General features: G+C 42.3%; 1 protein-coding gene across 2 annotated transcripts in view; it reads right to left on the reverse strand.

The window, feature by feature from the left end:
• Positions 1-22,863, reverse strand: part of TADA2A (transcriptional adaptor 2A) — a 50,247-nt gene extending 27,384 nt beyond the window's left edge. The window contains exons 1-10 of one of the 2 annotated variants that reach the window (XM_068269369.1): positions 22,768-22,863; positions 19,661-19,767; positions 16,164-16,223; positions 14,262-14,353; positions 10,841-10,995; positions 7,523-7,611; positions 5,103-5,175; positions 3,814-3,877; positions 2,579-2,622; positions 639-749 (exon numbers count right to left, since the gene is read on the reverse strand). In XM_068269369.1, the coding sequence (XP_068125470.1) occupies positions 639-749; positions 2,579-2,622; positions 3,814-3,877; positions 5,103-5,175; positions 7,523-7,611; positions 10,841-10,995; positions 14,262-14,353; positions 16,164-16,223; positions 19,661-19,767; positions 22,768-22,792 (820 nt within the window). In that variant the 5' untranslated portion in view covers positions 22,793-22,863. Of the gene's footprint in view, positions 1-638; positions 750-2,578; positions 2,623-3,813; positions 3,878-5,102; positions 5,176-7,522; positions 7,612-10,840; positions 10,996-14,261; positions 14,354-16,163; positions 16,224-19,660; positions 19,768-22,484; positions 22,626-22,767 lie in introns of those variants that run through there. The other variant, XM_068269370.1, reaches the window with a different exon arrangement.
• Between the last annotated feature and the right edge of the window lie 1,568 nt (positions 22,864-24,431).

Here is a 24,431-nt window from a genome sequence, read left to right on the forward strand (position 1 = left end):
CATCAGGATTATACTGCGCAGGCGCAGAACAATCCTAATGACGTCGGCTGGACCACATGACCCGCGCCGTGGAGCGCGCAAGAAGCCGACCTGGCGAGGTCGGCTTCTGCAGCGGGGAAGACCTGGGAGCCACCGGAGCTGCGGCGAGGGCACAGAACGACTGCCAGGGGCTGGAGGAAGCCCCAGGTAAGTGGAGTTTGTTGTTTTTTGTTTTTTTTAGCTTGGATGTTTCCTTTAACTAGTCTTCAATTTATGGATCCATCAATAAATGAAAAGGAACATTGTGCTCCTAAGAAAAATGCATACATATTTCCCCGTTATTTTGATTGGGCTTCTTTTTAAAACTTAAGAATTAAGCTTGCACATAACTTGCAATAGTTCCAAATAATAATATGGCATCATCTTTCTAGCTCCACTGCAAGGTCTTACCAGCAAAGGCTTTGAGAGCATTTGAAGCACCAACTGCCTGGTAACTAGGCTAACCAGCAAGTACAGAAAGCAGAAGTTTTGTGTAAAGGTGGCTTGTCCCGACTGCTGTGATATTTTCATGCTATGAAGCCCAAAGTACCCATTTAGAAAGTAGCTTATATTTCAGAAGACTCAAATGAAATATTAAAACTGATTTGTGTGCAACTTACAGGCATAGCTTTCAATAAAGTGATCATGGTTCACTGCTCCTAAAACCCTGGCAAATCTCCTCATTGCTTCATACAGATCTTGAATGTCTTTGGAATATCTTCTTTCCAAAACTAAATGAATTCAGGAAAAATATATTAAGCAGTTTGTTTTGTGATAAAGACAACTCTCATGGATACAAAAAGACAAACAATATACATTTTGTATGATAACAAGCCAATTGAAGTGGTATGGATTGAGTGTAAATTAGGAATGGTCAATGAGATGCAAATAATTCCGAGTTGATGCAGGATTATGCAAATTTAGGTATCTTGAAAACGAACCAACCATTCAAATTTCACTTTGGTGTGGATTCAATCGGTCCATTTAAAGCCTCTTCAATTTACATAGAACTTTAAATAATCCTACATCAACTAGTAACTAATTGCATCTCATTGCCCATCTCTAGAGGAAATGTGTAGTAGAAAAGGCATTACTGTCAGGCATGGGCTTAAATGCGGATTCGGGTGATCAGGATAGTTATCCGGAATTCACCCAGTAATGCTGCGCAGGCTGGGCGGGGGGGGGGGGGGGGGGGGGGTCCAAGCTTACCTGTCTGACGTCTTCTTTGCTCGTCCCTCTGCGCCTCCCACGATGCGTTTCAATCCGCCATCACGTGACTACAAACACTTCCTCCTTCCGCGTCCTATTTATTTAGGGTGATCCCTGATGGAGGGTAATTTAACCTTTCCTGGACCGATGCAGTACGAATCTACGTCCAGCAGGTGGTGCTGCGGCCCTGACTGGATGTAGACTCTACGTCGCATTATCGCCGTTCTGTCCCAGCCGCAATTTGCTCGCCCTGCCGTCTCTATGACGCCAGAGCTCTGTGAGCAGGTCAGGAGCCATTTTCATTAGCTCATGGCCCTGTCATCACTGTAAGCCAATCCCAATGGCTCACTGTAAGCCAATCCCATTGGCTTACATTGATTGACAGGATCAGGAGCCAATGGAAGCGGCTCCTGACCGGTTCTGCCATCAGAGAGACGGCAGAGAGAGGAGCCTATGGTAGGGACAGAACGGCGTGACCAGCGGATTTTTGTAGCGATTCATCGGGAAGCGGCGTTTTACTGTACCAGCAGCCTCTGGTCCTTAAGCGGGCAGAGGCTGCTGGTACCGAAGTGGATAAGGAAGAGCGCTGTCTGCATTCACACATATTGAATAACTATTGTTGGCAAATTGGGCTTATTTGCACTATCCATCAGTAGCTGCATTTTACCTCTCTGGCACTACATGTACTTGTGCCTATCTTCAATTCTATTCTCAATCCAGTTTGCAATTAAAAGTTACCAATTTTTAGGGAAGCAAAACATTTCAGGCAAATCTGATCAAAGTAATCAAATTAGTCTAAAATAATGACTAATAAAGCTTTTTATAAACTGGTGTAGTGAGCAGCAAGGAAGGTGAATAGGAGGGTTAGTAGGTATGGAGGGTTACAAGGACGGAACAGATGTCAGTAGGTCCCTGTCCTTGTGATCTTACAAGCAATGTTGCTGTACAGGAGGCATAGATAGCAGAGAAGTAAGGATGAGCTGTGAAAGACTGGACAAATGGGAAGCTTGGAATGAGAAGCAGTTGATGGTAATAGCATGGATGAGTAGAGATAATTATTATTGTGTAGGAGTAGATTCTTGTGCAGAGGACATGTTGACAGGAAGATGGGGGTTATTAAAGTGTAAAGGAGGTGGAGCTAATTAAAGGGTGAGTAAGACAGCAAAATGCAGGCTATGTGAACCTTGAAGAATGGAGAACTGAAGCAGATACAGGGCAAACAGACTTTCAAAGAGGAAGAACCGCTACAGTTCTATGAAGTTTTCTCCACGATGAAGTGGAAGTGGCGCCACTGGAGCTTAACTTCTATTCTTAGATTATTATATTTTTAAAACAATGCTACACTACTTACTTTGAAATTTTCTCAGATTTATGAGGCCATGCTCCCTTATAATCCTACAATAAGAAAAAAGTGACAAATATCAAAGAAAGCAAATAGATCTTTTTCTTAATTGCTTATATTTCCAACCAACAAAAAGTGCACAAAGTTTCAAGAAAGCATAATAAATTAGAAACAGTGAATTGTGTACCTTAGCAAAAATATGAAATTACTGTTTAAAAAGGTGTTCAAATCCATTCATCATTGAATTCCTGAATATAAAGCCCCAACCTTCCAGTGTTCACCTGGTCATCCCTAGCTAATGCAAATAATAATACTGCCAGCTCTTAACGTGTTCAATTTACTTATGCTCTAAAATTACAACGTGAAGACACTATAGTAAAACTTCAAAAAGGTAATTTCTGACAACACCAGGAGAGTGGTTTTAGTAGTGCCCACACCACAAAACATATTTATGCAGAGGCAGACCACCAATGTTTTACATGCTGCCCGCTCTACTGCACATTGCAGCAGTGTGCGATATGAACTCTGGCCTATGGAATGTCTCTCCTGGGCAGTATACTTTGCATCATCTGTAAACAGCAATTTTTTATATCCATCAAAGTTGCTGTGTGCGGAGACTAGAACAACTAAAAAAAAGATATCTCAAACAGGAAGTTAAAGGTAGCTCGAGCCTCTACTTGTAAAATGTAGAGGAAAAAGACATGGGAATAGTCTAATTCGTAACACAAAGGATATTATGGCTACAGCCAGAGAAGTGAAGAAGTTAATATACCCAAGGATGGATAGGGATAAACCTGACTCTTGGTGAAGGAATCTGCTTAATATTGGAGGGGGTGGGGATAGAATTTTAACTGGGGGGGGGGGGGGGGGGGGGGGGGGGGGGGGGGGAAGAGTTACTGTACATGGAGTAGAGACGTTGCCAGTCATGGGGAAGGAACCCTGCCTGAAACTGCAATGGTGGGGGAATCTGTAAGCCACTTATCTACCTGTTATTAGAATCTGAATTTGCCAGTCATTTGCAATATTTTATTTTTGCGTCTGTTGCTGTATTTTTCAGAATATAGGATTAACAGCATGTGAATGACATCTGCCTGTTGTTGGCAGTATATATGTATATCTTGGAAAAAGTCAATGTAGCTGTATTTTCAGTGCTGCAAAAATCCCTCAATAACAGCACAGTTGTTCTAGTGTCTAGTCTACAAATTGACTGTTACACATTATATTAACCTGCAATAAAATGTTACCTTTTCCTCCTCTGGCGCTCCTTGAGTCTTGAATGATAAATGTCTACAACTGCAATTTTCAAAGCTAAAAAGTAAACAAAAGAAAGGCTGAATATACATTACACAAAAAAAATAAATAAATAAAAAATAAACACATAACTACTTGGTGTTTTGAGGACAGTATATCCACATCTTCTGAGACGTCAACTAAAGGTGGCCATACATCAAGCAATGTTGGCTGCCGATCCACCAAGAGACTAATCTCTCTCTGATCGAATCTAAATCAGAGAGAGATCTCCTGTCAGCCCATACACCACAGGCTGCTTGATTCCTGACCAATTCCAGCATGAAATCTTTAGAAAATTGGCTGCATGGTATGTGAGAATGACTGTTGGTTTCCCTGAAATGTTTGTTCTGGTTCCAACTGGCATTTTTAAAGTGTTGATTAGCAAATGAAACAGAATACAATTGGTTGCTACTAACAACTAGCAAAAAATGCTTCCTACATGAGGACATGGGATGCAGACTGACCTCTTTTACATGACTAGCTGTTCTAGGTTAAAGTGGACCCGAAATCTTGCACACAACAGAAGGAAAATATAGAGAAATGATCCCTGTATGTATTTAGAGACTTTAGCCTGTTTAATTCCCCCTCATGTGTGTCTAATCACAAGTTGTAATTTGATCTTCCCCTGGGTCACCTGACTGCCATGGCAAAGATAGCAGATAGGCTTATTTGAAAGCACAGGCTGTTAAAAATATGTCTCCTTCCATGATTCAGGAAGTAGAAATAGCGCAGATTTATTTTAGGATTTTTGTTTAAATTATTATGCTGTTGTGTATCTTTTAGAGCAGAGAGGACATTCTGAGTTCAGGTCCCCTTTAACTGGGTGGCAGTATTTCTTCACCAATATCACATGACAAGAGATTGTGACAGTCAGCCAATGATGCTTAGTGAGAATGGAAAATAAACCATTTATGACTCAATTCTTGGTCTCACTGCATACATATAAGAAAAAAAGGCTATTCCAAAGTAAATAAAAAGGTTTATTCTTCTAAGTTTTCTCCTAGGTGATATTTTCACATGTTATCAATAAAATGCCTTTTAAGCCACCAGCAAGCCAGAAAACAGAATGATTTGGGTACTTTTTCCAATGCAGAGAGGTGAAAAGTTATTTTAAACAGAAGATGAAAGGTGAATTAAATAAGGGCCCATATCTTCAAACAATGTTTATGGCTCTGTCTCACCAAAGTATCTACTTCTGCCTTTCTTTACCAGAGTTAAAATAGCAAATACACAGAACGCTTACCATGTAAAACATCTGAATCATCTTCAACAAAGTCAATGTCTCTAAGATCCCATTCTGCATAGTTATCAAACTCCTGTAAAGCATAAAACATGAAACGTACGTTAAAGGGTATGTATATACTGCCACAGACATACAGTTAAAAATAATATAACAATAGCTTTATGTATCTGTCAATCAAAATTTAGACAGGAAGTGAAGGATTTTCTTCCAAATGGGGACACAGACAACAGCATTATACCAATATAAGTTCTAACAACCTTATCCGCTATTCAAATTATATTTATCCTGGTACTGGGCTTTAGGCTTGGTTTACACAAGCATTTTTCAAGCTGCCTGAGGAAGCATATAACACTTGTGTAGGTGTTTTTAAGTGTCGATTGAGTTGGTTTACACAAGCATTTTTCAAGCTGCCTGAGGAAGCATATAACACTTGTGTAGGTGTTTTTAAGTGTCGATTGAGTTTTTTTATGTACTTTTTTAGGTCTGAAGCAGGCGCTGTATATTTGGCTGCTTTGGCACTCATTTCTTGTTCTTTCTGTTGCCCTTACTTTAGCTGCACATGAAGAGGCATCTCAATAACACATAGGAGAATGCATTACTTTATTCAGGCTATCCAATTGGATACCGGTTTCAGCACCAAAAACACTTTCTTTACATGTATATATTGCTGTATGCATCCCCACCCTCCAGGTGATATTTAGCCTAGGCTATTTAGTTATGCAGCCTTCTGCTAAACGAGCACTCCGGGAGACTAGGTGTTTCTGATCATTTGGAACACAAAACATACATTCCGAACTGATGCACTTGCCAACAGTAAAGATGTCACCACCTGTGAAAAGTTTAAAGATTTTACAATTGGCAAGCATTGACTAAACTAAATAATTTATAAACTAATCTTGTTAAATATATGCTATTTGAATCATTACGGTACAAACAATATAGTTCCTCTTTAATTACCAATCCTGGGTACTAGGCCATTAGAAAGAATGGAGATTTCACATATCCCCTGTGAAGCGCATCACAAGACATGGAATTTTGATGCTGGGAAACTGTGTAATCTTGGTCTACAGCATCAGAGCTTGTGAAGATGGATATTTATTTCTGTATCTGATCTGGACTTTTTAAGCGCTCTGGATAGATCAGGTGCAGAGGCTGAATGTTACAGTAGATCTTATGGAGAAGGGTTCAAGTGGTTTAGGATCATTTCAGCCGACAATCCAGAGTGTACAGGTGTCTCCCAATGTCGTATAAAGATCCAGCACACCAGAATTTAGGGTCAACAACACCCAAGGCCTTTGTTCCCCTCCTTACTCATGCTGCTGAAAGTAGTTCCATCATGCAGTCATCCCTCCTCACCCCTCCATAGCAACAGAATGCATTGCGAGGCTGTGGCTATGCAACGCCTCTGTATGCACTCAGACCCGGAATTTTGCCCCAGGGATCATGAGCCCCAATCCCTGCAGGCAATAATCTTTGTGCGTGTGTATGCACCTTTGCAAAAACTCTCTATTGCTGTCATCAGGAACAACATGAATAGGAGTTTATCCTGAAAGTTTTCATCTTTACTTCAAATCATTTTGTATTGTAGTGCATGCATGGGCTGCTAGTAGGATTTCTTAATTTGAATGGATCAGGAAATTACCTGTATCTGACCTAAATTAGCATTGTAAATAGAAGGTACACAAACTAAAAAAAAGTGGGTGCAGGTTTCATATGACTCTCTACATCCCCCCCTCCCCCCCCCCCCCCCCAGGGTGTCTGCTCCCAGGATGTCCTTTCTGCACCAACAGGTAAGTAAAATTCACAAAATCCTTTGGGAAGGGGGGGGGGGGGGCAGCATGGGTGGTCCCCCTGGACTTCGGCCGTGTCTAAGCAGGATGGGGGGGGAGTGTATCAGCCATGTTCTCTCACTCCCCCAGTTGCAGTGCTCCTGGGCAGTGGATGCCTTGTGGTGGTGTCTGCACTCCCCTTAATTTCTTGGCGGTACAAAAAGGCCTACAAGCAGCACCCCTGTTAAGATGCAAAGCATTTTGCATGGATCAACTCCTGCAAGAATAGCAGGGAGGTAGCTTTAGATCCTGCATACTCTGGTAAGCGAATGCAACATGCAAACGCTTTGCCATTTTAATTAGTCAGTTGACTTGAGGCAACCACTATAAAGTCAAGTGTTGACTGGTCAGAGCACACATCTCTTTCTCTTGTTCTGCATACTCTCTACATAGCGTTCAATATTTTCTTGGCTGCATAACAAATTGACTACAGGAGGTCTGTAGAGTCAATGCAAATGGAAGCTGCTCAGATTAGTGCTATGAAGGGAGCACCAGGTATCAGATGACCAACACTGCAGAATGCCAGTAGGAAAAATCAAAAAGATTAACACGGTTTAGTTTTTGAAAATGTTTCTGATAATAAGTGTTTACCTCTATGAAATCTGCCCTTGCTGGCATGTATCCTGCCATATCTCTAGAAAGCAGAGAGTCAAACGTTGGTCTTGGTGGGTCATCAGAAGCTAAAAGAAATGATGTATTAGACTAGATACATAGTAGTTAGGATTATTTCCAAACATACAGATTTCCCAACAAGTTCTATATTTTTGCAATTCTTGATCACATTCAGTTTAACGCAACAACATAAATAAGACAGTGGCGAAGACCTACAAAGTCAGGTGCACAAAAAAAAAAAAAAAAAAAAAGGAGCAAAAAAAGAAGCAGCATGGTGGGGGTGGGTTCGGGTAGGTTTTGGGCATTATTGTACACGTGTTTGGTTGTAATGTACAAAATGTCAATCAAACTTAAAAAAAGCAGCAGCAACTCCTCGAATTCCACACATATTAAAACTATTTTAAATAGAACTTGGGGGGGGGGGGGGGGAGGGGTTAGGGAATGGGACACTGGGCAGGGGTCCATCAGCTGCCAGATATGTTCATCCCATATGATCATCTAGGTGTGTAATAAATATGTTTGTCTCCTTAAAAAAAAGTGCACCCAAGCTGAAGCTCGGGTTAAAAGAAGCTCCCACCCTGCAGGATCCCTCAGGATTCTATTTAGGCTTCCCCCTCTTGTCCGCAGCCCCGTTGCAGACCGAGGCCACCCCCCACCCCAGTTTCTCTTCCCTGTGCTGTAGCCTCGAGAGCCTGCCCATGTGCAGTAGCACGGAGGCCGCAGCTCCAGCTTACTGCGTATGCGTGGGCGAGCTCAGTCGGGTATTGCGTGGCCATTTACACAGAAGAGGAGCTACGTGGCCCTGATATGATTAGCGACAATGCATTGTTGCTAATCCTCCAGGGGGGGGCACTCAGCGACGGGGGACAGCGGAATAGACATCAATAGGATCCTGAGGCTTCCCTCTTTTTAGGTAAGTATCTGATTTTGTGTACCGCAGCTTAGGGTCAGGTACACTTTAAAACAAAGTATTTGCAATAATTCAGCTTTATGTGAGCAACTGTGGTTTCCCAGACTGCATCACTCGCAAGTATGCAAATCATCTCTGTATGCCCCTGAAAGCCTGGCAGATATCCAGAACTGCTGGTGTATAGTGAGCCTATAAGCTATAAATTGATGATACAAGAAAGGTTCTCTCTCATTTGCGCTCATACTCGTTAAGAAATTATTAGCATGTTGGGACGGAATCAAAGAAAAAGAAAATGCAAGAACAGCCATGCATTTCTTATTCAACAAAAAAAAGAGAAGAAAAAAAAAAACACTTCAGTGACTGATTAGTCTGTACTAGGCAAGAGGCTTTACAGCTGCAAGCCGTCGTATAAACAGCTGCAATGTCGTGTTTTGTTGCGATGAAAGAGGGACAGCACACAACGGAGCACCTTCCAGCAGGAAAGGTAAGGAGGAGACCAATGCTCTTGGCCAAGACGCTATGGCACTCCAAGGCCCATATGCAATTCACTTTTTTACCTGAGTTATCTCATAGGAGATCATTTTCTCTTTAAATTAACTTTTCAGCATTTTACAATTGAAGAAGTACAAAAGAACTATTACATTTATTCTAAGTATTTTCTTGCTTGCTGGGGGTTTATAAGGCATTTTATGGCAAGGTGTGAAAATATCACCTAGGAGAAAACTCAGGAGAAGAAGTGAATTGCATATGGGCCCAGATGGCTTGGCGAGGAATAGGGGCGCTGTACACTTGGCAGAGACGAGAACACTATAGCATGTGTAAGAGGCTATATAATACTAAGTCTATATATTACCAGTAGTTTTACAAAACCAGCATGGACCTCTACATGCAAGTTATAAGAAAAATGCTCATATGTTTGAAGAAAGGAGAGGTACTATATGTACATCCCAGCAACACTGATAAACCAAATTCTAAATGAGTAATAGTGGGACTCCTTCTCAGTGTTTTCTTACATCACTCATGAGATCCACAGACAAGATTCCCAACACAGAATTTCTCAGTAATTAGTGTCCGTGTAATATACAAATGGAATAAAAAATAAAAAAATAAAAAAACCTATAGAGTGGATGGGCTGTCTCACAATGTTTACAACACATGAAAGCGTACGAATTTCAGGGCAGATATTTTCCCATAAGACAAAGTACATAAGTTGGCAAGCCACCAGCCATAAAGGGAATCTGAAGTGAAAAGAAACTACTAAGGTAAAGATTTGTATGTGTAGTACAGCTAAGAAATAGAACATTTGGAGCACAGATACGAGGCTCATATTGTTTCCAGTACAGGAAGAGTTAAGAAACTTCACTTGTTATCTATGCAAAAGAGCTTCTCTGACCCAACTTGGGTCAGCTACAGTGCTGATTCCTGAAGCACTTATACATCAAATAAACAGTGAAAAACAGCTTCAGATAAGGTTTTACTGCAGGAGAGTTCAAAGTGTTATTAGATCTGTTCTGTTTCATAGTTTAAAATACAGTGTGGTTTGTAAATTGCATATATCATAGAATGATAAGCTCGCAAGGGCAGGGCTCTCTTCCCCTTTCGGGTCTTGGAAATCATTATACATTGTAATCATCATGTTACTTTTATCACGGTCATTACCACTTCTGTATCTTGTATTCTGCATCGTTTTTGTATTTTGTCACCAATTATGAATTTTGTATATTGGTGTACACCATTGTTTGTATTATGTACCCCATGTTCATTTCTTACTTTGTACAGCGCCATGTACTATGTTGGCGCTTTATTTACCCCATGTTGGTTTCTTACTTTGTACAGTGCCACGGACTATGCTGGTGCTTTATAAATCAATAATAATGCAAAGAAAAAAATAACTGAAAATAAAAATATGACACGCTTTTCTTTGCTACGAATGTTCTATTCATTATCTATACTACACATACAATTCATTATATCATAAGTTTATTTTTTCAGTGTCACAACGTGTGTATATTTCCAAGCTCTGAAAAACAGTGAATGTAAATAAGCAGAATGTAAATAAGAATCTTATTTGTGTCAGCCATTTAATTCTGATCTGATGAAAAAATGATTGGGAAAGTTGAAAATGTTTAAGCCAATTGTGAATTTTTTGTTGCTACTTGACTTTAATGGTGAGGCTGTGAATTTGTCAGGGTGCTTTTCAGTTAGCTGTAAATTTGCAGCAAAGCCTAAACACACGTTTCTAAAATCGATTAAAAAAATAGTTTTAAAAATCATCTGAGTGCAGTCAAGAAGGCACAGAACAAGGATTCACATTCTCGTCACTTGCAAAGATGGCATTTCACACAAATTAGCAACCCTCCCCATGGTACTGCGTAGGCTGACATTACCATGAAAAGGAACAGCTGTCTCCACATTCTTTTCCTCTTCAGTCTGACTGTTCAGTAAAGTGCTTGCAAAGAGTGGGTTATTAATGAAATGCTTCATATAGTGATTTTCACAATCCTCTTTAGTCTTTGTGCGCATTTGATTTGCTACTTCTTGCCTAGGAAAAAAAAGGCACATGTAATATTTACAGTAGGATTGTACAAAGTTTAGTGCAAAGACTCATATACACATGAGGACTGTTGCTTGGTAGGAATCAGTCCCCAATCACTTGGGCAACATTTCAGGGCTGAGGCTGTACAGAAACCTCTGTTGCAGAGCTGGTGTAAGCCTTGTGAGGAAAAAAGTACCTTGGGGGCCCACTACCCCATCCCCCGACAAGCAAAATCAGCCACCGGGGCCCTAGCTCCTCCGGACCCCCCAGGTAGTCTCTTGCTGACTGCTCCCATGGCCCCCTGCTCCGCATATTCCATGGCGGAGTCTGAGCTATTTTGTAACAGCTCACCTGTCCTGGCAGCTGCTCCAATGCAATCTCCATCTTCAGCTGCGCTGCCTGTCTTCTTCATCCGGCACACTTTATGTGTAAATAACGAGAGCCGTTTATATAGAAGACACAAGCAGCATGGCTGAAGATGGAGACAGTACCAGGTGGTACTTAACACCAGAAACGCTATACAAAATCTACCATCAGGGAAGGACATGTTGGAGGTGCGGTGTAGAAGGAGGAAGTGAAATACACATGTGGTGGACATGCCCTATAGTAAAACAATTTTGGGATAAGGTGATAGTCTTCTCACAGAATGTTTTAGGGGAGGAATTTAGCCTCACAGCCACAGAAGCTATTATCAGTTATTCAGACAAGTATCATAGCCCAGGCTGCAACCTCATTAAAGAAATAGGGACCATCATTGCCAAAAACCTGATTGTAATAAACTGGAAAAATTCTACTCCCCCTACATTGGAAGAATGGGTCAGTAAGATGGCGATGTATTGTGAAGATAGATGGCATGACAGTGAGGGAAATATATGGAATAATCTAGCAGAGAACTGCATCAATAGATCACACAACATTTAAACAACCAACAGGGGGGGCGAGGGGGGAGCGGGACATACGCAGGGGGACTGATTGAAGTTTGGGTGAGAGTGTCTACATGTTATAGGGAAGGAAAAGAAAAGAAAAAAAAAAAGGAAAAAAAATCATATCTCAGTGGGCTGTTTGTGGTTTGGCCCCTTTTCTGTGTTTGGGCCCCGGTTGCCCGGTGGCCGACTGTTCCGGGTTTGGGGCGTCTGCTGTCGACAGTTTTAGGAATGCCAAACTATGATGCCAACCTTAGACCCACCGCCAACCAACATGGTGATGCTGTCTGTACAGCTGGGGTCAATACTACGCTGAAGTTTGGTTTAAAAAAAAAAAAAGAAAAAAAAGAAAAGAAGATGGAGATCGGAAAGGAGCAGTTGCCAAGACAGGTGAGTTGTTACAAGGCAGCTCAGGCTCAGGGGCCAGAAGAGCAGGCAGTGAGGGACTACCTGGGGGTACAGCAGTGAAGGGGCCCAAGGGAAATTGCCCCCTTTGCCTCAATGGAAGCGCCAGCCTTAATCCATATGATAACCAATGCACTCAATGTAACATCATGCTATGATTTAACTAGGTAAATAATGCTGCTGTCCAGGCTGTTTTTAGCTAGATAACAGTTTTCTGGATTGAAATTCTTCAAGCACCCCTGACCTGAGGTAAGCTACCCAAGATAAGCAGAGGCAAGCATGTAAAAAGGGTGCTGGGAAAATTTGGCTCAGGGTGAATCTCACCCTGCTGTGGTTCATTTCCAGGCGGCGTTAACCACTTCACCCCAAAGATGTTTTTACCCTAACGGACAAGAGCGATTTTCACCTTTCAGTGCTCATCCCTTTCATTTGCTAATAGCTTAATCACTACTAATCACAATGAAATTATCTATATCTTGTTTTTTTCACCACCAATTGGGCTTTTTGGGGTTGATATTTGTTTTCAGTAATTACTTTATTTTCGAGGCATTTTAAAGGGAAAAACAAGGAAAAAAAATGAAAAAAATACACTATTTCTCCAACTTCATCCCCTATAGTTTTAATATAAACACTGCTACTGTACATAAAACCCACACATTTTATCTGCCTATTTGTTCTGGTTCTCACAAGATTTTAATTATATCCCTAGTACAAAGTATGATGACAATATAGTATTTGGAAATAAAGGTGTATTTTTTCTTTGGTGTTTTTTCCCCACTATTTTCACGTGCATGGGAACGCACGCGCACACACGTACAGCGGCAGCAGCACTGTCTGACTTATAAAAACGTCCTGGAGCCATTAAGAGGCTCTAGCAGGACGTTTTTATAAGTCAGCTTGTCATTAAGTGGTTAATACAGTTTAAAATACAGTTAGTATAGCTATAGCAGCATCCGAATGTCATTGGCTATATGGCATGCTTTTTACCTGACTCAAAGCACAGAGGTATGTTCATGCTAGATCCCCATACTTCTGTGTGTTGTCCATTCCTCTCTTCATTTCTCCCTGGTCTCCATAATTGCTCTGTGAAAAGTTTGACTTTTGGCTAAAGTCAAATTTTCTGAGGTGGAAGGCTCGCGGCAATGTTACCAATGTTCAAGTGGGACTGGTGCACAGACTAAGGCTATAAACTAGTGCTCCAACAAAAGTACTCACAGTCCATCCATCAATAGAAATAGCGCTGGGCACATCCAGGATAAAATGCACTTTTATTCTATCACTTTAAAATCCAGTATCAGCATATACAAGGCAAGTCAGGAAAGGGAGGGATACAAACATGCTACGTTGCGGCAATGTTTCCTCCTATGTCACTGCAAGCCTGCCTCTTCCTGTCTGAAAAGGTGACTTTTGTTTATGGTAAAACTTTTAATGTTATTATTATGGTATTTTGTGAGAACATTGCCGTATTACGTGTATTTTGTGGGAACATTGCCGCATTACCTGGATTTTGTAGGAAACACCGCCGCATTGTGTGTATTTTGTGAGAAACACTGTCGCATTACATGTATTTTGTAGGAAACACTACCACATTATGCGCCACACTCAGTCCTATTGTAGTCCCGCCCTTTGGTAAAATTTGATAACCCGATGTGGCCCTCAAGTTAACAAGTTTGCACACCCCTGGGTTAGGTGTGTACACATGCATTGTACACATGCTAGATGGTTCTGTCTGCTGAGGATGCACAAAAGGCATAAACCATGTAGTCACTGTGCAGTTTAAAAATGTGCAAATGTCAAGCAAGTGCTCACTTAGATAGCAATATCTGCTATGATGTAGTTAAGAGCTATGGCATTGTTCCACACCGGCTGTTATCCAGTTCAAACTGCCTTATTTTCCTCTGGATGTGTTGTGTGTGCATAGATTTAGTAATGCAAAAAGCTTACCAGTTTCCAAAGCCGCAGTCCATCACAGCCTCTAGCAGTGCCATTTCCTCCTGAGCTGTCCAGCCAGGATCCAGTACTGGAAAATCTGAGGTCTAAGGGAAAACATCATGCATGATAATCACTTTCAGAATGAGCAGAAAGGAGTAAGGGTTAATGGGGCTGGACGATATCCTTAGTCATTAAAAAGTTGCTCAGGTACTTTTTTTTTTGCATCAAACAGGTCTACTGTAATCAAAACACCTGAGATCTACAGTTTTTACCTACATGAAGCATAAATCCTCACAGCTACTATTATTTTCCTTTCCTACTTTCCCATAATTGTAAGGCGGTGATGAGAAAACACCAGGCACACTTTTTTTTTTTTTTGGGGGGGGGGGGGGGAGGGGTAGGGGGGGGGGGAGGAGGGATAGGGGCACTAACACCACCAGGGAAGCTATATGGTGGGGGGGAAAGGGTGAGATAAGAGGGAGGGGCCACTAAAACCACCAGGGACACTATTTGAGGGGAGCAGGGGTAGGAGAGGGAAGGGGAGGTGAAAGGAGGGAGGGGCCACTAACACCACCAGGGAAGCTGTATGAGGGGAGGAAAGAGGGATCACAAACACTGCCAGAGAACCCATATGGAGGGGAAAGGAGGAAGGGGGCCGCTAACACCACCAGAGAAGCTATATGGGGGGAGGGACACTAACACCACCAGGGAACCTATATGGAGGGGAGAAGGGGACACGAACACCACCAAGCTATAAGGAGGGGGGTAAACTAGAACAAACCTATGGTCCCTATAATGTTTGTTAACCAAGGACTACTTATAGTAAGGCTTTCTGTTGTAGTGATACAAAAACATGAACTAGAAAATAAGAATTCCTGCTTGCTATCTACCTGATGCAAGAAGGTGCAAGGCTATTCTTGCACTCTGAAGTTTTCTTCATTGAAGAACTTGACAGGGTGGGTCCCGACAGCAACACTATCAGCTCAGTACCGTAGACTAACATACCCATGGCAAATGGGCACCTCACAGAAAGACACAGGAACTGCACTAGCCAACTCATAAATTACTAATGCTTATTATCAGCTGTAATACTGAACAATAATACATTCAGAAGCTTCTAGTTACTGCACTGGGAAGCATGCAATATGGGCTGCATGGACAGTAACTGAATTACGCTAAAATTATTATGGTCAAGTCAACTATGAAGACGTAAAAGCTCACGTTATGTAAAAACAAAAGCCAGCTAAACTACTGCATATGTACTGAGGCGCTGCAGCATGTGATGGGTGTCGTGTGGTGCTGCTAGTACAAAAATATTGGTATTTTACATTTCTGATATTTTACTATGCACTTACCCATCACCCATTCTCATTTAAACCCTCCCCTCCTAATGCCTAAAACAAACAGCCCTCCCCCCAAACTAATCGTTAACCCTAACCCTCCCTTTAAGTGCCCAAAAACTAACCTCCCTCTCCTAATTTTTAGGACCAACTTAAATGACCGTTAGCTGTAGCCAATCGTCTACAACCATTATTTCCTATGTAGTATCCCCATCGGGCGGGCAATTGCCCAATTACCGACAATTAAAACAGGTACATACACGTCAGATTTTTCCAAATGACCGGTCGTTTGAACGTCTGGACGTCAAATCGGGTGTGTGTACAAACGGTCATTCAGCTGATAATGCTGGTTTTGACGGATCCGCTTGGTGGACCGGTAAAAACCAGCGTTCTCAGCTGAACAACCGCTTGTACACACGCCCAATTTGATGTCCAAATGACCGGTCGTTTGGAAAAATCCGACGTGTGTATGTACCTTTAGACTCCTGCAGATCCCCGCACTCAAATTACCTGATCTGATACTATTAGCAGTGGCCTTGAGCGCATATTTACTTATTGAATTAACTGTAGTTACCATAATCTCATAGCTATGATCACTCTGGTGTTTCTTGTACTCGAATCCTCTTGAGAAACACTAAAAAATAAGAAGAGATACACATTAAATATGGTAAAAGGATACAATGTTTTAAACAAGAAATTGCTTATAGCGGATCCAAGATGAAAAACTAACTTTAACAAGTAACTTTTCTATATATCTTATCTAAAGTTTATCTAGTTTACACAGCAAATCTAGCTGCAAACATTTCAGATTATGTATTCCTGTGATACAATGAGGGCAGCCATGTTCTGTTTGTCACATTGTCACCGGCTAAGGGCTGGAGATGCTATCAGCTTGCCTGTGTGTAAATTCAGTCCCCTCTCCTCCTCCCCTCTGCCTCTGAAATCAATGGCTAGTAACACCTCCCCCTCCCCCTTCCCAGACTGAGCTCCTGTAAGCTCTTGCTACTCTCCGAAAATGCCAAGGCACTCTGAAAAGCTGTGGGTGAGGGTTGTTTAGTTTATAGGCAATTAGAGTACTAAAACAAAAACAATGAATGTCTGTTAAACAAGGTGTGTATGAGGATCTGCAGATATCATAGACTATAAATGCATTTTGCAGGAACAGATCTTTTGAATGTGTACAGCATCTTTGTGTCCAGCATCTTGCAAAGATTTTTATCTGATGGGGAGTTCAGCTCCATAGAATAGACTGTGTAGAGTATGGCTCTCATACTACATGGAAAGTGGTAAAATTGGTCTAAGATCTTTCATTAATCTTTCAAGTGTGTATGTAGCATAAAGGTAGCCAAACACCATACAAATAAATGATCCAATTTTTCACCAATTTGATCATTTTGATCGGTTGTCCTGAAAAATTGAGTTTTTTTTTTGTTTTCAATTGATAAATCCGATTGAATTTCCCGTTTTTGTTTTATTTCGATTTTTGGAGATTGGACATGTTGAAAATTTCAGACCAACTTCATCAAGAATTGTATGGTGTGTGATGGATTGTCAATTACTTGATGTACAGTTCCATTTAATTTTTTCTGAGCTTTCAATTATTTTATTCATGAAAGGGGAAAAATTGAACAGTCAGAAAAATTGATTGCTATTCTTGAACTGAACAGATGTTTTTTAAAAAAAATGTATGGTGTATGGCCACCTTTGGGGTCCATTTCACATAAAGTTTTAATGCAAATTTTCATAGGTGTCTACCACTCATTACAATCTGCAGCATGCATTCCATACTTTCTCTGCATCACACCTGTGTGCGAAAATTTGCATTCAATGGAAATCACTTCATTGACATTCATTGGTTTTTATTTTTAACCTCCTGAGCATTACGCCGCTCAGGAGGTTTTGTTAGTTTGTGCCCCCAGGATTAATTAATTTACTCACATGGCTGCAAAACCTTTACAGATCCAGCCAGTTTATACATCACCCAGTCTGGCTCCAGCGATCGGCGCAGTCTCCCCGCACAGCTCCGGGCTCTCTATGGGGAGGATCGCACATGACGTCGCCAATGTCATGACGTCATGCGCAAACCCGATCCTCCCCATAGAAAGACTGGAGCTGTGCGGGGAGGCTGCGCAATTGCTGAATCCAGGCTGGGTAATGTATAAAATGGCTGGATCGGGGGGGGGGGGGGGGTGCCGTACACCTGTACTAGCTAGCCTAGTGCTAGCTGAAGGTTTTGCAGCCATGTGAGCAAATTAATTAATCCTGGGGGACTCCTGAGGACAGAGAGCGGTATGCAAGACTCAGTGTCGGGCATACCGCTAAAGAGGTTAATGAGAATATTCACATTGCGAATTCATGGAAATGGGCCCCTAGTGAATTGAAGCCGTGTTTTTCAGTCATTTACCGAACTGGTAATGCGTGAAAATCTTGGGGGAAACAATGTCTAATGCTGGGAATACACGGGTCGATTCTGAGCCATTAAGATGTCTCGAAAGATAATTTCCAACACGTCCGATCTCCCGTCCGATCATTTCACCGCTTGGTTCCGGAATGAAGTGAATGGAAAAAGATAAGAAAAACGAGTGGAAGATAAGAGGTTTGACTGCGGAGTCAAGTGGCAAAAAGATCAGCGGGAGAATCGAGCGGCAAAATCGAGCCGTGTAATCCCAGCATAAAATACCAAATGTGGCATTTAACGACTTTTTCTTATTTTTTTTTTACCGATTAGGTTTTTGTGAATTGAAGCAAATATAGTGGATTATCCCTCAATGTGTAAATCTGACCATCAGCATGGCAGCACTATCTGGATAAGGTGGCTAGCTCCACCCCTCTCTGCACATAGTGTGATGTCACTCCACACCCCTCTTCCCATCTCCAGCCTGGCCTTTCTTTTCCTGGTACTGTGCTTCAGTTCTGATATCAAGCTTTCATGCACATTTTATAAAAAGAAAAAATAATTTGGAATTGGTATAAATATTGCACAATTCAATTGGATATACAAGCTAGGTTGGAACATATTGCAACTGATCAGCAAAGGAAGAACACTAGGTAAACTCAGATTGGCTTATAGCAAAGCTACAGTACTCATAACATATAAAGTCTTAACCGTTACAATTACATATAAATCTATCTTGGGGTATTCGTAGTACAGTTATAACCTCTCTGTCCTCAGTGGGTGCGACTTTTTGTAGTCTGAGAGTTGGCTCCAAGAGACTCCTGTCTCTAGAGGTACCTCTATCTGGTTGAATTGGGATATCAACTTCTGAACACCCAAACACCACACTTAAGCTCCATTCAGTAATGGTGGTCGAATTAAACATAGCCGATTCTAAACATCCAAATCCTCCCGACTGCCGCTGTTCAGCACCGAACAAGCAGATGAGTTCAGGAGGACATCACAGCTATGCGAGTCATAATGCGTTTCATGTGACTCCGATACTTGCTCCCTCATATGAAACATGCCCTGAAGTGCAAGAAAGTGAACTCCCACTGACCATATCCTCTTGTTCGATACGGATTGGTGCTGAAGTGTGGTGGGAGAATTTGGGTGTTCAAATTTTTATTTCCCGAATCTGAACACCAACACTATTTGTATGTGCCTTATATTGACACAGTACATGGTCCGGTTTCTCCCAAAGCCTTTTTTCTTTACCAATAAGCTCTGATGAAAGATTGATAATGAAAAGTTAAAGTTGTATTATACTACCAAACCTAAAATTTTAGTAACTACTCTTAAAGGGGCTGAGCAGTATTTTCAGCCCCCAGTACATCTCAAAAGCACATTATAAATGCATGGTAACAAAGTGGCCCATTAATACAAAAAAAAATAAAACACTTCTATTTTACCTCTTCTTTTTACAGTTAAATGTTTGTTAGAGGCTTTTATTACCCTACCTCTCAGCAATGTTCCTATGAGATCTACTTCCAGGGATGCTTCAACCAAAACAATTGCAGCCCTAACAGCAGACTATAAGGGAACACAAACCCGCCGTAGGAAGCAGATACAAAATATCAACATTTCTTTACAGTAAGCCATTTTTACATCAGTACTCCAGGAGTTAAACATTATACCTGCAAGCAAAGAAGAAATTCTGGAGGTCCACATTCAGCACATCTGATATACGGCTCCATAAGATAGGAGGAACAGCCTCGGCATGGGGGCTTATCAAAGGCATCACCTGGGGAGCAAAACAAAGAGGTACTGACTTATTAAGCAAGCAAAGTAATGAGGTGTTTCATGGGTTAAGGCACATACAAACCGCCGGATTCCTGTAAACGACGGGTCGTCAGACCCGCCCGGGGGGCTGCCGTTCTGCCGACATTTTGTCAGTGTGTACAGTCTGTCGGGAGGCCGATGAGGCTGGTTTTTGACTGATCTGCTTGGCCCATCGTTTACAGGAATCCGGCGTGTGTACGAGCCTTTAGAGCGGATCAGTCAAGACCAGCCTTATCAGCCTGACGAGAGACTGTACACACTGGCAAACTGTCGTTAGAACGAGTCTGCGGGTCTGACGAACGGTAGTTTGTAAAAGTCAGAGGTGTGTATGTAACTTTACTGTCAGATCGATTATTTACAACATGTCCGATTGTTTTCTGTTCGATTTCTGATAGAAGTAAACTGAAAATAGTCGGAAACCAATCAGAAAAGGATCGGAAATCGATCGGACATGTTGGCAGTAAATCTGCCAGACAATCAATAGTGTGAACCTAGCATAATACAGCTCCACTGGAGTCTCAGTGTGAGCTGTCAGCAAAAAATATGCTCATGTATCAAAAACAACATATAAATGGAAGGCTCATTTACCCAATATGTCCTGTGACCAACGGAGTACAAGAGGAATCGCCACCGGGAGACTTGGGTGCAGGATACAGCCTGCATGGCTTATCCTGCTCCTGCACAAGTTCCCGGCGACGTTAAATACTATTCCCCCTCCAGACCACCATGGATAGTGGGGAATGAAATAATTTGGCTTCCAGCAATTGCTGGAAGCCGAATTATAGTGTTTTATAAGTAACTTTAGCTCCGACTTCTGACGCCGCTGAAGTTTCTCACTGTGCGCTGCTATAGCTGTAATTCCTATTACGGCCTATGGTGGCGCCGGCAGTGCCCAAATCTCCTACGCTGGAATGAAAGTGTTCGTGACCAACGACCCTGTAGCACTGCCATGCACTTGTTCATGTGTGAAGTTGCCATATTTACTGTATTTCCTTTTAAAAATGCACATTGCCTGGCTGTCCTGCTAATCTGCCTTTAATACTTTTAGTCATAGACCCAGAACAGGTATGCAGATCAGATGTTTCTGACAAAAATCTGACAAGATTTGCTTCATGCCTGTTTCAGGTGTGTGATTCGGAATCTTCTGTTGCCAGAATCATCAGCAGGATGCATGTATGTCTTCATGGCACCAGGAAAATTGGGCACAGGGCAAAACTGAAAACGTCTCACCCTGCTCCTGCAAAAAACCCAGCCACGTTAATTACTATTCCCCCTTCAGGCCGCCAAGGACTCGGGGTAAGACACAAGACCTAATTCTGCTGGTGGTCAAATTACGCTGTTTTTAAAGTCATTTGACATTTGGGCGCCTTCTTTTGACAGCGCCCAAATTACTGTCTTAGCTCCACTATATCCATAATTCACATTATGGCCTATGGCGCACCCAAATTTCCGGCACTGTTTTTGCTTGTCTCCAAGACTGGTAGGTAATTCTCAATTCAATTATTCTTTAACATCTTACTAGAGATTAGCTAAAGATGAAAGTGAAGGAGGGGTCTGTGGATGCACATAGTGGGAGAGCTGTTATACATGGAAGTAGGGTGTGTAGCTAGGCATGGCAATAGTTTACTTTAGGGGACCCAGCAGGAAACCTCATAGGGAACAATTCTATCACAGCACAAAGTATAGTGATTGGCCAAATAGATTGGGTGTAGTATACTACAACCTATTAGAAACCTAGCAGTTCAAGAGGGTGCTGTCACCCAATCACATTAGTGGAATTACCCTAGGTTTCCTACTGGGTCCCCTAAAGTAGACTAGTGCTGAAAGTGGTGCCTATGGCAGAACATAGTGGGAGCTGCTGTATAAGAGAGGGTGTGATGAAAGAAATAGCAACTCATTACTTTTTGCAACTTGCTGTACAATGCATACACGCTGTACAATGCATGCACGCTGTACGGACTGTGTATAACTGAGCATGCACGGCTTCTCTCAGTCATCTCGCCTGTAATTATTTGCAACCGCCGGTGTCCTGCGATTAAACAGCTTTCAAGTTGAAGGCCAATCAAATTTAAAATTGTAGTGAAGCTTGATAAAGGCAGGTGTGCGCATGGGAGAAGAGGGGTTACTTACCCAGAAGTTCATTGGGCTCCTATGCGTATCGCTCCACTCACACGCGACCTATGGGATGCACTTCCTCCTTTAAGCCGAAAGGAGGCAGTGCGGTAGAGGTAGAAAGTCGTGGAACGTGTCCCATAGGTCGCGTGCGAGTGGAGTGATACGCATAGTAGCCCAATGGACTTCGCGGTAAGTAACCCCTCATCTCCCATGCTCACACCTGCCTTAATCAAGCTTGATTATAATTTCGAATTCCAACATGAAATCCCCTCTCTGCCTATAGATTACTGCAATTAGTTGCAACATTTTATTAAGAATTATAAAAAAAAAAAATCACCACAGGGGCACTGTGGCTGCACACAGGTGTGTTTATACAAGAAAGTGAGGCCTGCACATAGAGGAGTACTGTTGAATGAGAAAGTGGGGCTTGCAGCTATACATTGAAGGGGTGCTGCTGCACATGGAAGTGGGGCCTGTGGTTGCACATTGCAGGGGGGACATGAAAGGTTACATTAGGTATAGTTAGAAGCGCACAAAACGAGGCAGAATTGTTTTTGTTGTGACCTTATGATTCTGGTTACATCAGGGCTTGGCCATTGTACTATGCACTGCTAGGATGTATGATGCTCTCCTAGTGACTGTGCCACTCGTGCATGCAGCTGTGTACTAAGACAACCAGGTGAGGGGGATGCTGCAATTCTCCTTCTCCTTCTCCTCCTCCTCCTCCTCCTCCTCCTCCTCCTCCTCCTCCTCCTTAGTAACGTGGCGCCTCTCCTATACACACACGCCCAGAGACCGACTCTAACCGGGCTACCGCTGTGTAAATATACCCGCTGCAGCCACTCACCTCTGTACGGGGCCAGCCGGTCCATAACGCTTGCTGTTCGGTTATCGCCGCTACCAATAGACCTGCGCAGCCAACGTGGGGAGGGGGAGCTCAGGGTAAACATGGGAAGACTAGGCCTGGGTAGTCGATACCCGAGAAACAGGATCCTCCAGGCTTTTCCTAGAAAGAGCGATGCATTATCTGCTGGCTGAAATAACCTTTCACTCGTCCAGTATCTTAAAGCGGGATTGTCACCACCATAAAAATCTAATTTCAACAGCAACTGGTCTGAGTGTATTAAGTGATAAAGATGCTAATCCTGCATTCAAAACTTTTTCTGCTGTTATGATTTAGAGTTATCACATACTTTAGGAGCAGGGGCCCTTTAGTGGTCAATGTCAAACAGTTGCAGGCTGGGGGTTCTTTATATCTATAATATATTCCTCCTCTTCCCTTTATTTCCCTGCCTAGATGCTTATTTGAAACATGATCCTCTGCTCACTTGTGTTCACAAGCAAGGCTGAGGTGACTCAGCGATTGGAGGAGAAAAGAAAAGAAAAAGGCAGAAATGACATCAGGATTTAGCCTAAACTGGGCAAAAGACATGGTTCCCACCAGGAACTGAATACTCTTCATTTACTATATAACATTCACTGAAATCAAAACGTGGACAGTACAATACATGTGTTGTGTATTTATCTGTCTATATATGTGTGTTTTTTTCCCTGGCATATTATGGCTAATCCTACTGCTTTAAGACCACAGCTGTAGGTGCCCATAAACAGTACAAGTTTTTCACCAGATGCGATTTTCACAATCGAATTGTATAGAAAACTGCAGTGTGTAGTAAAAAGCAATGTAAAAATGATTTTATGGTCAATTGGATCAGAAAATGAAATCGATCCTAATGTTTGAGTCTATAATCGAATTGGAAATGCTCTAATTGATCTGTTTATGGGAATTGATCATTACCTTCCAATTACTTTCTGAGGTAAAAATTGTGTCAAAAGATAGCATCTGCTGGAAAAATTGTATCGTTAATAGGCACCAGACTGGACAGATTAATTTAATAAAAACACTGATAGTAATGGATATCTGTTATAATGCCTACCCAGGGGTGTAACAATCACCCCTGCAATGAATGCAACCACAGGGGAGTCCTTGAAGGGAGTAGAGGGGTGGGGTTGTATGGGGGCTGCAGCTCTGGGGTCTGCACCCCCTCACCTCAGGGTTCCCCTTCAGTACTCCTTCCTCCAGATGCTTCAGCAGCAGCCAGGCAGGGAACTTGGACTCACCTATTGCGTACTGCCACTATTTCCAGCTAATCAGGAAGTAGAGTGAGGCACTGCAGAGAAGACCGGAGGTCCATCACATGGAACCCAAGAGGTGACTCTGCGTTCCCTGCCTGGCCGCTGCTGTAGTTTCTGGAGGGGGAGCCCAAGATGAGGAAAGGGGGGAGTTGGGCCCACCTCCTGGCCGCTGTGTGTGCTCGCTGCTCCCCTCTCCTGTCCCTACAAACAGCCCTGGTCACGAAATTGCAAGGGAGATTGTCACTCTCCTGGGTAGATAAATACTGATACTTTACTGCAATTTAACCTAACACTATTGTCCCACAGAACCCTCCCTTACCAATGCCTAAGCTTGACCGTACTTCCCACTCCCCTCCCCCCCATACCTAACCCTAG

The sequence above is a fragment of the Hyperolius riggenbachi genome, chromosome 2 (assembly GCF_040937935.1).
Source record: "Hyperolius riggenbachi isolate aHypRig1 chromosome 2, aHypRig1.pri, whole genome shotgun sequence".
Lineage (NCBI taxonomy): Eukaryota > Metazoa > Chordata > Amphibia > Anura > Hyperoliidae > Hyperolius > Hyperolius riggenbachi.